Below are 15170 nucleotides of genomic sequence, written 5' to 3'. Positions count from 1 at the left end.
TTTATCACATCTTTTTTGAGACAGTGATGGGCATGATGAATGGAGTCTGTGAATACCAGAGTAACATTCAGTTCATAACCAGACCATAACCATTCATGAATACAAATATATTATGAATTTCCCTGCCATTTGTGTTTTGGGTTTTTTTCATATCCATAGTAGCTATTTATATCTAAATCTCTATTTTCTGTATTGTGAGTGAAGTTCTCATTCCCACTGCAGATTCAAAAGAGTAGATTTTCTACAGGCTGCTCAGCATGGTAATTAAGATAGAATCACAGCTGATTTGATCTTTCCTGCTTCTTTTTCACTATTTTTATACAGATGTGCAACCAATATGCCAGCTAAATGGTCAGAATTATTATGAAATTGCTGATAGAAGGCAACTCAGTATATTTTAAATATCAATATCATTTCTTAAATAAAAAAGAAACCTATCAATCAAGGTTGTAATTATGTTTAATACACATTTTGCTTTTAACAGCAATTTGCCAGTTTAAACCGCATAGACCTTATAAGGGTTAATTGGTAAAGAGGTTAGAGTGTTTTTGAAGTTGTATCTAAAATATATCTTATTCATTCTTTACTGAGCAACATTTTTAAGACAGTTTAATGTTATAACTACATGCTATACAGTAGCAGCATGTCCACACCACTGAAGTTAAAGCCGTGTCAGCATTCTCATCATGAACCTTTCTCAGGGTTTGAACACATGAGCCATAAAATCACAGCACTTTGAAACAACAGAACACCCACAATGTGATCCTGTACTGATGTTAGTCAAGTAAGAATAAAAACAGTAAGACATATATAATGAAGGACTCCACCCAAATTTATTTTGGATGATTTCTGCCTTTGCACAACATGCTTAAAATTTCCAAAATGAAATTTAAAAGTCAGCGGACAGCACAGTCTAACCAGGTTTAGCTGAATCTGAGTGCAAAGTGCTACAAAGTGGGTGCCACAGATGTACAACAACCACTTCTCACATACTGCACATTTCAACACACACAAAGCTGCTTCTGTGTAAGTATCAAGACTGGCAGATAACAGCAGTTCTACCATCAAGGGAATAACAAAAACAACTCATCTTCAGTTGTACACACTCGTTGGTCATGATGAAACTACACTGTTTACCAAGTCAGCACACTGGCTACTGAGGTACTGTGTTATTCCCTACAGTTAGGATAAGAAACATCTCAATTTTTATGCCACTCATGCCCTGATAACTCAATAGGGACTTCTCACACTGTCCACCAAGCTGAAGTCATTTGTTGAAGTAAAGGAGATGGATGAGGCAAAATACTGTAAGAGAGAGACCCAACAGCTTCTTCAGCAAATTGCTAGAGCCTGCCTAATGAAACTCACTCTTCATTCCTGCCCAGCTTCTTGGTTTTACTATTGAAATGCTTCTTACTGTCATACGGTTTGATTAAGAGAACATCTCTGGTCAGGGATCTACTTAGACAGGTTCTGCCTCTGCTTAAAGCAAAGTGCCTCTGTAGGCGCTTTCCTGAAACATCATCCCAGGACAGTGGACTGCAGGTGATGGCACTTTGTGGAGCTGCAGAACCAACCTCTTCATACATCACTTGCTTATTTATTATTTTTACAGTTTCCCATACAAGACATTTTTCTTTTGTGATCATGTCTTTTGTTACAATGCTTTTGGAAGTGCTCATTCCACACTTTTCAGACTTGGAGGTAAACAGGTAAGACTGAAAAAGTTGCCTAGTTCAAGCTTCCTATACAATGCATTCACACACCTATGAATAAAAACTTGTCTAAACATCTATTTGCTCTTTGGACCAACTCCAGCCCCCCTAGATGACTGTAACATGCCTTATAAACATTTCATGGAAGACTTAAAATATAGTACTTAAAGACAAAAAAGGAAAACAAATACATTTAAACATCATCAACAAAGACAGAAGAGGAAAACAAAGTGGAGACATCCCACGCCAAACTCACTGCAGGCACAGGTTAGCAGTGTCCTCTTGAGATCTGCTTTCTGCCTTCTTGCACTTCTTCCAGCTCATGGTCTTAAAAGGGAGCTGCAAAGCCAAGAGAAAATTCCATGTATGCCCCCAAAAATGGGTCACACACTAAAATCCTTCTTAAGAAGGGAACTGCTCAGCACACAGCTTATTTCAGCTTGCTGTCTGTGCACAGGCACCTGACAAACAGGGGCAACAGCATTTCTCTACCTCAGAACACTGCTACAAGAAGAAATGCATTTATGGTTGCCTGGACACAGTAACAGCAACGAGGGCTCCATCAGTACCTAAAATACAGCCCTGCTGATCCCTGCCAACAGAGCAGGGGGTGGGCAAAGACCACCAAGAGTAACATTGGTAATGGAGGGGTTTATGACACTATATGGTAGTGGCTGATTTACTTCAGCAGAATTAAATTTTGCAATAGAAACTCTCTAAGTTGTTTTTTCTATCAACACAAATCAGCTTAAAGGATTGTACAAGAATGACCTGGCCGTATCCTGTTTTGCACACAAGTAGTTTCAGAATCTGTCCACGGTTCACATAAATTCAAAAACAAACATAGATGCTGGGTATCCCAGGGGAAAAATAGCAAATAGCTTCCAGACTCAGTTTCCATTTCTGTGATACTGGGCACGCACCACAGACAAATGAAATGCTATGGCAATAACCCATGAAACCTGCATTGAGTTTCCTCACCTGTAATGTGAGTCAGAAGAATTATATACTGTGTTAATAGGCATAAATCAGTTACTTATTGCATCAAAGTTCACCTGTAATCCATAAATTTTATACAGATATTATGGGCTGTCATCATGGAAAGAGATCTTCATTGCTAAACGTGAACCCACTCTGTCTTTCACTAGCTGTTAAGAACAAATTCCTCAAAACTTTCAAGATAAAGTGAATCAAGAAGTTTCAGCTACAGAAACGTAGTGCAAAGGTTCAGTTTGGCACTGCAACATTACAGACAGACAGGAATTTATGGTAAACTGTTTAGATTTGGAAAAAAAATCCTATAATTGAACCAATATTGTCAAATATATTGCATACTATTGTAACTTCACAGTAATCAAAATCAGACATCAAGGTTTCTATAGAAGCAGCAATCACAGATTGCAGTAAAGTATACCACTCAAGGGAAAAAAATTGCATTTTGGCAATTTCATAGTCAAGTGTTCCTTATGCTCCTCCAACAGTCACTTGTCAGGCATTTTCCTGTTTAAAAGGTGCATATTGTTTCCTCTCAGTCCTCATGAGACTTCTCTGCAATCACTTTGCATTCATACTGAAAAACAGAAGTTGACAAAATAATATTAATTTACATAACTTGTGAAACAGGCTTAAGTGATTTTTCTACAAAATGGATGATAAAATAGCTCTTGTTAAACTCCACCCAGATAAATTTGATCTCCTTAAGCTCTGTGCACATACTGGTGGCTTCCAATGTCTGTCTCCTGAGCAGGTCAGACTTTGGAGACAGCCCAATTTCTCCCCAAACACAGGAGCTCTTACTTAGCTCATGGTCCTGAAAGTATGTAACAGAGTGTACAGAGCAAAGCATGGGTGTGCTCTGATTTACAGCTCACCAAGTACATCAACAAGAAATGATTGCTCACTGCACACCCTTGAGCCAAATAGCTGGCTGGTATACAAGGAAGAAGAAATAATATATACATTTAATCTTTTAAATGAACTTGTAAATAAATACATTTAAACTTTTACTGGAATGCAATCAACCTCCCCTCCTCCAGACTCACCATTGCCAGCTGCCTGCCAATATTGCCCATTGTTATACCACCAGCAAAAAATATACATGGCAACCAGGAACGGACATAGAGGAAGTCTGGGGATGTGTACCTGGAAAAGAAGGCACATTTTTGAGCTCAGTGTTTTGCAATACATAGAGTCCTCCAATCACAAGGCAAATTCACAATTATTTCAATATTTTAACTCAAAAATATACACATTATAGAAATTTAATTTCTTGTAGCAAACAACAAAGGAGGCTTCTTATTGATTATAGCTGCATTTATTAACCAAAGTGTGTTACATCATTGGCAAGGTAGCAATTTTATTTCAATTAGCATTTCCAATTAGATTTCTCACTTACATACACATAAGAGCTTTCGTAAACAGTCCAATTTATGCTGTGCTCAAAATGAAGTGCTGACAGCTTTGAAAATCATGTCAAATTGCACCCCTTCAGTTATTCTGATTTAATGTTATGGCTTCAGAACATTATCATTTCACCTTAGGGGAGCAAGTACTTACTGATAAACTCCATTGTACACCAGAAGCTGTGACACCAAGGTGGCCAGGAAAGCAATTCCTACTCCAAGACCAAAGCCACTTCGTGACCTGTCAAAGGTCCACCACAGCCCAATGGACAGGGCTGCCAACGTAAGAGACAGCTGGATATTGTTGGCAAAATCCACCTTCTGTGTTGGCTGTTAAGGATAAGCTTGGAAATATCATGTACAAGTACAAAGAAATTTGTGTCATTCTGTCTATTTTGGCACAACAGGAAAATAAAATACCATTAAGACACGTACAGTGCTACTTGTATAATTTCTCACACAGCTACCAGATGTGAGGAATTAAGGCTTGTAATTTTAAGTATTTCAGGAAACTAAGAACTTATGACACTGCTTCAAATTTTAGGGTCTTTGCACTGTACAAGACTGAAGAGCCTCTTCACCTACCAAATAATCAAGCATTTTATACAGACACACAATGCACATGTTACTGCTCATCCTTGCCTGGCCCTTTACTACACTCAATATAAAATCTTAAATCTAGCATTAAATTTCTTCAACTGACAGGGATTTACCAAAAAAAAGGTATTTATCACTCTCAATTGTAATTTTGATTAAATTACATGATGCTTTACATTCAGCTCAACATTAAAATGTTAATGTGTTCTGTAAATCAGAATGAAAATATTACTGAAAAGCGTTCACGTAAATCAACACTGAAAGTCAGTTTTGTCAGCTTGTGAAAGAATTGTGAAGTCACTACAGATATCTTTGTGTGTGATATCTTCACATCCTTCAAAATGTTTTGGAAACACTAACTCATCCTCATTACTTCTGTCCAAAACAGGTAATTAAAAAGGGGCTTGTCATGTTTCATAGGCCTGAAAGCAAATTTATGGGATGACAGTATAAAAACCACTGTCCTATTTCCTCACGAAAATCTGGAGGGAGATCGAGTGGAAATGAGAAACAAGTCTGACTAACTGAAATAAATAATTACAGGATGAAAATCAATAGCTTCAGAGAAAGTGTCAAAGAAGATAGAACCAAATCTGGCAATGTGCAGAACTGGCAACAGCTGAAGAGAAAGCAGTCTGGAGAGCTGTCAAGCAGGAAATACAGACAGTACATTACTGATGTCCTGGGATATGGGGAACAGCTGTTACAGAACTGCAGAAAATTTGCTGTAAATAAACAGACCCATGTAAAAAGGAGCTGTCAACTCTTATTTTTTAGAAACAGCAAAGTTTCCAGGGGCTCACCCAGCAGATACAGGCTAGGTCAGTGGGAACCATAGCACCAGACCAGTGTACCTCTGGCAAGGAGAAAGAGGTTTGTCAGGGACAGAGGGAGTGGATCAGAATCTCAGCAGCTCCAGCTCATCTGGCCATACTGGATAACAGAGGGTGGGGAAAAACCACACAACAAAATCCATCAGTGGCCAAGCAACCTCAGTGAGAATTCAGCCAGCCCTCCGATCTTTCACTTAATGTGCCCCCTCTTCCTGGGAAGGAGGAGATTCAGTAGCACAAGAACAGAACTTTTAGCACCATTTCTGTGAACTGTGAGCTGACACAGATGGAGATAAGCATCACAACTTTCTTTACAAGATCCCAGTTTTCACCAGCAGACCCTGGTTTTAGCTGACAGAGGAAGCATTAGGCATAACTGCAGAAAGCCTGTCAGACCCACAGCACTGCCAGTAAGGAGCACCAGTCCATGAGAAAGCATCCTGTCACCTCAAGAGTCACCAGGGTACTCTCTCAGCATCAAGGAAGGCATCCTTTGCAGAAGGGGGTAGCAACATTTCCTAGAACTGTATAGCCCCATGTATTCCTGGTCCTGAGCTTTCCCCACTCTACAAAGTGCATGTGCCTCACTCAGGACCTCAAGACAGCCTCAAGCTCTTACTACAATATTAAAAGGACATCAGCTCATAACATCCTAAAGTACTTTTCTGTAATACCTACAGAAAGAATATCTCCTCACACTAACTTTAATTATTCAAAGAAAACAAAGAGTCTAAGAAAAAGCCCAGCATTGAGACATTCCTAATGAAAATATTTTTCAGAACAAAAAGACGAGAGACTCATCAGCTCCAGTACTGGTACAAGCTTGCAAAAATGCTGCATGTTACCCCTTTAACACCAATTCACCATGACTGACTGTGTGAGCTTTTTTTAAGAGGAAACACATTTTACCACCAATGACATTACAGGATACAGCACTGGCATGATTTATTCCCACAAAGACTGCTACACATCGCATCACACTGGACCATTCTCTCTTGAACTTATGTGGCTCTCCCAGATGTCTGTCCATGCAGGGGTACAATAACCCAATCACAGCTGTGGACACAGGAAAGAAAAAAGGCCCTGAAGTTAAAGCACTGGCAACATTTAACTAGAATAAAGACTATCTAGACTTTGACAATTATAGTCACCATTAAAACACATCTTTTAAGGATAAACAGCACTAAAACACACATTGAAAAAGAAGAGGATTTTCAAAGAGTTTCATTATTTAAAAAAGCCCTGTAAAGCTCAACAGCATCCTCGGTCTCTGCAGCAGAAGTAGCAATACAATTTGAACCAGGGGCAGCAGATATGGAGCTCTCCCCCACACCAAAATTTGCACTGTAGTTCAGAAAGAGCACTAATAGTTCATAGGTTGGCACTTGCAAAAATCCCACACATCAAACGTTTAAAATAACTGCAAAACCAACATATGACAGTACTGGTGTGGTTTATAACATCAATATTCTGTGTTTTCTTTTTGTTCTTGTTACAAGCAGGCTTTGTTTAGGTAACATTTTCTTTTCTTCAGTGCTACTCTCATGCTCACCCAGAAGAGAGAAAGCCAAGAGCCTACGGTAGCTGTTGAATACAGAAAGCAAACAGGAATTCCTGCCCCAGGGAATTGAGATGCTTTTTCAATATTTCTTCACAAAGGTGTTCTCTACTGCAACTGCAGCTAAAAAGACTTTGACCTATCCCACTAAGGAACAATAATGGTGCCTTAATGTTAGACTTCAGTGGCGTGAGCACAGCAGAGCCTGAGCTATCGGCACAGACTCCAGTGCCTTCAGTCCAGCACGCTGCTTGGAGTAACACTGCAAATGCTCTTATTCTGCCACAGAGGAAACTGAGCTCCACGATTCGGGAAAATAAATCATCAGTAAAGCTGGAGTGGAAAAAAACCTCCCTGAGCAATTTTCTTGCCAAAGGCCACGGGCCAAAATCATGACTAATAATGGTGATGGATGAAAAGACTTCTCTGAACGCAGCCTTGATCAGCACTGATTATAAATATGCAAAATACCTTTATTCTGTTCATAATAATAAACCATACTGCAGAGAAATGTTCATGTCAATTCCAGGAAGGCTGTGCAAGTATAAATGGTAAGAAAACAGGTGAATTATCGGCATTTACCACAGAGGTTCCTTGTATGTATGCTAGCAGAGAAGAAAAGGAAAGAAAATGGAAAAGACCGATAATGAAAAAAAACCAAACCCTGAACACCTCAATAGGGGTGACTCCTGCTGGGAAAAGCCAATTAAGGCTGTAATATCTTTAAATCAGGTTGTTTAAAATCAAACAATACCCTTTACAAGCCATATCCAGTCTTTTCATCAGAAACACCAACCCCTCAGACCCAGAAAGGCCCATAAATTTCTCGTGAGATGATGGCAAGATGTAGCCTTCCCAAGTTCCCACTGGCAGCTGCAGCATTCTCAGGTGACCCCAGAGAGCACAAGGTGCAGCCTGATGCAAACAGCTGATGGTGCAAATGTTGCACTGCAACACTGCAAACCTCATGCACTGCAGCTGCAGCAAGTTGGGGCTCATTTCAACCCCCACTAACTCATATATGAGGCTTATTTGTCAAGAAAATCAGTTTAATCAGTTTAAAGCATAAAGGAAAAATGCAGGAAATGCAGGATATGAAACAAAAACTAATCGGCAATCTCGGCAAGACAAGAAGAAAAGGAGTAAGATAACTACAGATAAAGCAGGTATGTAACCACCACCATAACATGCCAAATGAATTCCCACTGGAGAACACAACATTCAGGGAGCTGTTAGGAGGGTTTCCTTTCAAATCAGGCTTCTCTATGACATCTGAAGTGTACCGTTTCAAGAAGGTATCAAAAAAAACCCTGAACAGTCTACTAGAAAAAAACAGGCTGAAATATTACCATTAGTAAAACAGTGATGCCATCTCAAAAGCAAGATTATTGACTCACATTAATAGTCAGAATTGTGAGCTTCTCAATCTGATTAAAACTTGCCTCTAAGAAGATACCCCCTGTAAAAACAGATTCACCAAAGCAGAATCCTCCAGTACTGGCTGCTAAGACTATTCCCTTAGTAAAGCATGAAACTGACCCTAAGGACTACTGATCTTCAGAGCCAGGTAGAAAGTCAAATTTTATCATGCCTGTAACATGGATATGCCTTGACTCCAGAAAGGACAGGAGAAAGTGGGTATTTCTTACTGCCTACAGCAGTCAACTCACTTTAACTGGCTAAACACAGAGAATGCTCAACTCCCTGCATGGTCATGGGAGAAACGGAGCATGTTCACATCATCTGAGATACACAACTGCCTGTAGGTGCTCTGTTCTTCTGCACTGTGCCCCTCCAGCTGCCAATGGCATGACTGGCCTCAGCTCCCAGAGACACAGGGAAGGCTCCCAGCTCCACAGGGCTAAAGCTGTACCTTGACCTGGAAGGGGGAACAAATGGAAAGCTGGACCACAAAAGGGAGCATTTCTCAGGGTGGCTTGCTGTGCTCAAACAGGGCACTGTGTGCTGCACAGTCTGACACCACCAGGGTATTTTCAAGGGCTGTCTGGGAGCACAGTCCTGTAACCCAACTCCAGCACCAGCAGCACCGCCTCCTCACATCTGTTAAACTCTAACCCAGCAGAAAAAACAAAGATTATGCTCTGTTAACAATATCAGAGTAAGACAAGTTAGAAAAAAAGTAATTCCTGGACACATGTTTATTTATGTATACATGGGGAGATCAGAAGGACACTAACAGCTCATCATGAACAGTGATGCTGAATTTTTTCATGAAGGGAATTTTTTATCTTTCCCATCTTTCACAGTTTTTTGCAACTACTTAACTTTCTCAGCACACCAGGCATATACACATGACTGAACTTACCTGATGCTGTGCCACAGCAAGGTGGTACCCACCAAGCTGAGGAGAAGATGCTTGTGATCACGTCAGGGGGGAAGAGAGTAACATTTCTCTGGATCTGAAGCAAGTTTAATACTAATGCAAGAAATACACCAATAAAAAACAGCACTACACCACGAATAACCAAATTCATGCCACGACTGGTTACAGATGAAATGTATGGGCCACACTTTTTTGGTAGGGTTGGCATTGCATCATTTTCTGCCATGACTTCTTAAGTCATCAGAGGCATCCAAGAGGCTGACTGAGAATTTACTTGCAATAAGTATTTCAACTGTCTTCAATTAGGAGACACACAAACCCTGAAAAATAATAAAAAAATAGTGAAAATTCAGATATAAGAAACATTACATATATTTTTCTTTTCTTATTTGGAGATTGGGTTAAAAATGCCTATTATATTTTCTCTGAATTTGCTGAAGAATCAGTTAGTCCTTTGACAGCAAAATCAACCACAGCTGTAAAAACATGTTAAAAAGGGAAGAGGCTTCACAAACAGCTTTTTCTACTAGGAGACAGAGGAGGAAACGTGTGGGATGGGACAACCAGGAATGTGAAAGTACATTCCAGAAGGTGAAGAAATGACACAGGTATCAGATGGAAGAAAGGCTTGCTTTGCAGTAAGAATAAATTGTTTTACTCCCCTCCTTTAAGCAACAACTAGAGGTTATATAATTCAGCAGCAAGTAAACACAGCCCTCAATTCCAAGTCAGCCACAGAGGTTCAGAGATCTCTTTTCTTGAAGAGACACCAAAAAACATTTCTATATTGGAAAGCGAAATCTGAGAAGTAACTTTCAGGCCGGAGTCAGAATTTCAGCAATCCTGCAACACACGTTTTGTAACCTCTAGTAAGAACAAACAGCTCAGCAAACCAGTGTAGTAACTTCAACACAGAGAAATATTTGCCAAAGTAGCACACGCGTCTGGTGAAAACTGCCTTATGTTACTACAAACCCTAACTGTAATCAGGCACAGAAGCACCTGAGGGCAAAGGAAAAGGAACTCCACCTGCCTTCGCACTGGGAAGCCTCTGACATGAGTAACTGCCGGCACTACAGGAATGGCAGAGTTCCCATCCCAATCCCCTTCTTAAAACAAAACAAAACCTGTCCATCATGAGTCTTGTTATACATGGATTCAGTGCCACATTCATGTCTAACAGCGATTTTGATTGACAGCTTAGCCACCTGGAACTTCAGAAAAAAAGCCCTGACATTGTTTTTAAATTTGAAACTGCCAGCTGGTAGCGGCTTCTGTTAACTCTTATTTATGGCACATGGGGAGCCAAACCAGAACATCCATCCCCTTTCCTCTCAGCTCCAGCCAATCCCGAGGAAGCTCTCTGGAGATACAGCAGCAGAGCAGAGGACTCAGCATTCATTCATTTCTGCTGACTGAAAGCCAAAAGGAAAGTTAAATACATCCAGGCTAGTTAGGATACTCCAGACAACTACACAGAAGTGATGCCACACCATGGCACACTCCATCAGATGAAAAAAGTCCCAACAGACAGAAAAAAAGGAGAAAAAAAAAAAGAAAATAAAATTCTCTTCATGCAAAACTTCCCACTGGCAAACTGGGGAGGCAACAGTGTCTTCCTAAGAACACAGGCTCTCTTCTACACAGCCAGTTCCCCACATTCCTTGTAATCATGAACACATCTCGGGTGGAAAGAGAACCACCAAGGTGTCAGGCTGCTTCCTGAGTCAGACTGCCAGCTCCTTGATGTCTGTATCAAGGCTGGCACTGGCACTGCAACACTTCCTTGAAGCAAACTTCCTTCAAGCAAAAAGGAGGCGCTCCAGATTTTTCTTGCCTGCTCTGGATGGCACAGCACTGGAGCTTGGATCATATACTTAGCCTCCAGCAAAGAAACCATGGAGTCACAAAAACATCACTAGTTCAGCTGAGCATCTCCCTCACGTCCCCTGGGGCTTTGCCCACCAGGTGATCACTGGAATTCTCAGAATTTACAGGAGCCTTTTCAACACAAGGCACTGGAGGCTGTAGCTCCCAGTTAGAAACTTTGCAGGAATACTGTGCTTAACATGAGTTTTCAAACTGTTATGTCCCTTCTCAGCTCTAGCTTGCCTAGGAAAATAAGCTACGCTCTTAACTCTCCACTTACTTCACCATCCCAACAGCTTTTGATACTTCCTGAAGTCTGCATATCCCTTTTTTAAAATGCATGACCTGAACTGATAGACCTGAAAGTGTGAACTTTCTTATATTTCTTTACTGAGCAGCACACAGGATAAGTTTATTTTTTCAGCCATAAAGTGGTTTGCTCATGTCCCTTTATCCTTTACTACATTCAAGTCCCTCCTGCTACTAAAATCCTTATTCCCTGGTACCAGCACCAGACCATGCACACTGCATTTCAGCCCACAGGTGTTATTTAATTTTGACACACCTAACTTCAATCCATTTTTCCTTCAGAATCCCTCAGCTCTCTTTGGCCCTGCAAATGTTGCTAGCTTTGGGTCATCAGCAAGCACCTTACTGCATCTTATTTTGTGCACCAAGGTTATCAACTAAATTAGAATCATAGGATGTTTTGGGTTGAAAGAGACCTTAGAGAACATCTAGTTCCACCCCCCAATTACTGAGAGAGATCAGCCCAAGTCCATCTTTGATGAAATCTATCAATAATTTCCCTGCATTGATTATCTCCCCATTTTACACTCTCTCTTGGTATCTCCCTCTAACAAGATTCTGCTTCTTGTAATTCTTCAACTACAGGAATTGTTAGCCTAATTAAGAATCATGTACTGTCCCACATGGCAATACTGATGCAAACACTGATTGGCTCTTACCGGTTTTTCTCCTAGAAATGCCGATGATCAAATAAAAGTCCAATTTTATTCCGGTATAAATAATTTTCAAATCATAAAGCCTGCATTTGTGTAATTTACACTTTTTTAATATGCCATTCAGCAAATACATATTTAATGGTGAAGGCTTATCTAAATGCAACAGGAAGGAAATCTCTTACTGCTGCTACACAAGTACTGCAGGTGCAAGTTATTCAAGACACGAGCAACATATTTTTATTAGCAGATAAACAGACTGAACACAGTGAGGGCACCTGGGTAGGTACATATTGACAGACATTTATAAAAGTAATTCAAGGTCTGAAACTAGCACGATGCAGTCATTTGCATCTGGTGGTTTCTCACCCTACACATATCATTCCTATTTGTTTTATCAGTTTCCAGATTTTCCACTGACCCTAAGAGCTTCTGGCATGCCACAGAACAACTGGGGAATGGAGCAAAGTTATCAGTGCTCAGGAAATATTCTTCAGTGCCCCAGACAGCCTAGACACACAATGTCCTGACGCAGCACAGATATATACTATCATCACCTTTCATGGAAATTAAATTATCATCTCTAAAGACTCCAGTCCCTTCTGAATAGGAGGCCACAGTTCCTGCAGACAGCAGAGACTCTCCTTTAAGCCTTATGTTTTACAGCAGGTTTTCTCTCAGATAGGAACAGATCACAACATATTGAACCAACAAGACTTCTGAGCCCTGATTTCTTGGGAATGCACATGCACAGCTGTAACACCGCACTGAAAGCTGCAGGCTTGGCACTGCCAGAGTCTCAGCTGCACTTCCTTCCTCGCTGAAACACACGGACTCGAGCCCAAGCTTTTCAACCCACCGTGCACCATACACGACCTGCAAGGCAGCCGCACGGTGTCTGGCATTGCGCAAAAAGTTAACAAGCAAATTATCACCCTAGACATTTTCAGAACACTTAGTCACTTAACTGTCTCCTAAGGAGAAGATCCGTCCTGCTCCCCACTCTGCTCTCCCTGAGCACCGGTAGCGATTCACAACTTCTGACACCACACAACCACACCGGGCACGGCGCGGTAAGGCCGAGAACGAGAAGATTTATTTGGGCTACACCACGTACGAGATGGCAAAGAAACCATCCGTCTGCAGCGAGGCAACGCCAAAAGCAAAGCAAACCATCGCCTCTCAGGCATCGGGCGCGGTTCTGCCCCGAGCCCCCGCAGAGCCCAGCCCGCCTGGGCAGCGCCGGCACCTCCGGCCCGGCCCGGCCCGGCCGGCGAAGGAGCCGCGGGCCCCGGCAGCGCCGCCGGGCACGGGCTGTCCAGGCTGCCAGGGAATGGCCCCGCCGGTCTCCCCCTCTGTCGCCCCCGGCCCGGCCCCGAAGCACCGCCCCAGCCCGCGAGCAGCACCGGGCCGAGGGGCGCCGCTACACCCGCCCAGCCCGGCTCGTCCCGACCCGCGGCTCCACAGCCTCGGCCCAGCCCGGCCCCTCCGCAGCGCCGGGACTCACTCGGCCTCCGCCATCTTCCGCAGTCCCCGCCCCGCGCAGCCTCCGCAGCGTCCGCCGGGCCTCGGCCGCGCCGGGCCGGGCAGCGCGGGGGGAGCGCGGCAGGCCCCGGCAGAAGCCGCCCGCTCCGCCGCCCTGAGCCCTCAGGGGCCGCGGCTGCCGCTCGGGAGCGCGTCCGGAGGCGTGCCACGAGGTTTGTTAGAGGAGCGCTTCACTCTGAGTCCTGCGTGCAGGAGTAATGGGTACGCATTGAAAGACAGGCAATTTAGGTTAGCTATTAGGAAGAAATACTTTACTGTGAGGGTGGTGAGCCGCTGGAACAGTTACCCAGGGGAGTTGAGGATGCCCCAATCCTGGCAGCGTTCAAGGCCAAGTTGGATAAGGCCTTGGTCAGCCCAGTCTGGTGGGAGGTGTCCCTGCCAATGGCAGGGGCTGTTGGGACTGAATGATCTTTAAGGTTCCTTCCAACCCTTAACATTCTGTGATCCAATAATTAAAAGAAAAGCTGTATGTGTTAGGCTGCTTGCCCCATGACCGCGCTCCCAGCTGGGCTGAGGGCAGTGCCACAGCCTGTTGCACCTTCAGGCACACACATGGTGGGAATGAAGTCCTTGTCCCCAGCTGAAGCTGGCAGCCCAGCTCCCGCCCTCCTGAGCACCTGGTCCCACACGGACTTTCCCAAGTGCTTCACTTTATTGATTGAGGACAAAATTGCAGATCTCCTTACTCCAGAAGCCATATTTCCACCTCCAGTTTGGGCCTTTTGGAGAAAATGTACAACATGAGGCAGAAAACAATTTGCTTTAGCCTTAGAGATGGTAAAGCCATCACAATAAAAACCATGATTTATATATGGAATTTGTGAGAATAATGCTGTTATGTTAATTTGTATATTATACATATTCATGATAACATATTCATTATTCTATTGATGAACTCTTCCCTTTCTCACACTGATATTGAATACTATTTATTAAAAATTTTTGCACACCGCATTCCTCCAAGCTTGGTATTTCACTGCAAAGAGTTTGACAGAGCTTTCCACATTTTGAGGTCTACAGAGATTCAGTGCCTATCCCCATACAGTTCCCAGAATAATGACTGGGTAGGATGGAATTTAAAGCTGTTTACTGTATTGGTATCCTTAGTGATAACTGTGCTTTCTTTGTTCTGGTATGATGTGACCAGCAGTGCCACCAAACATGTACAAACTCAGAGAGAAGGATATGGGTCTATAACACATACTAAGAATGGAAGGGGGAGACATTTGCAGCAGCAGAAACTCGTTGTGGTTTAGATGAGCAATAAATGAATTTTCAAATTGTTTAACTTTGGCTTTTTTCACACAGAACAGAAAAAATTACTTTTATTCTCAGTAATTCTGCT

General features: G+C 42.4%; 1 protein-coding gene across 6 annotated transcripts in view; it reads right to left on the bottom strand.

Moving 5' to 3' along the window:
- The window catches only part of INSIG2 (insulin induced gene 2), a 32749-nt gene extending 18568 nt beyond the window's left edge, over positions 1-14181 (bottom strand). Inside the window, exons 1-7 of one of the 6 annotated variants that reach the window (XR_015773076.1) lie at positions 13788-13887; positions 9432-9769; positions 6479-6603; positions 4272-4438; positions 3758-3857; positions 3130-3285; positions 1972-2054 (exon numbers count right to left, since the gene is read on the bottom strand). Coding sequence is in view for 3 of the 6 variants with exons in the window: in XM_014249414.2 (XP_014104889.1) it covers positions 3244-3285; positions 3758-3857; positions 4272-4438; positions 6479-6603; positions 9432-9675 (678 nt within the window). In the remaining 3 variants the exon portion in view is untranslated. Of the gene's footprint in view, positions 1-811; positions 3286-3757; positions 3858-4271; positions 4439-6478; positions 6604-9431; positions 9770-13248; positions 13414-13787; positions 13888-14080 lie in introns of those variants that run through there. The other 5 variants (XR_015773075.1, XR_015773074.1, XM_014249414.2 and 2 more) reach the window with 5 other exon arrangements.
- Between the last annotated feature and the right edge of the window lie 989 nt (positions 14182-15170).

This window comes from Pseudopodoces humilis, chromosome 8, assembly GCF_049639895.1.
Source record: "Pseudopodoces humilis isolate 2021_Gansu_Grassland_sample_001 chromosome 8, ASM4963989v1, whole genome shotgun sequence".
Classification (NCBI taxonomy): Eukaryota; Metazoa; Chordata; class Aves; order Passeriformes; family Paridae; genus Pseudopodoces; species Pseudopodoces humilis.
This window is presented reverse-complemented; position numbering and strand designations above follow the sequence as displayed.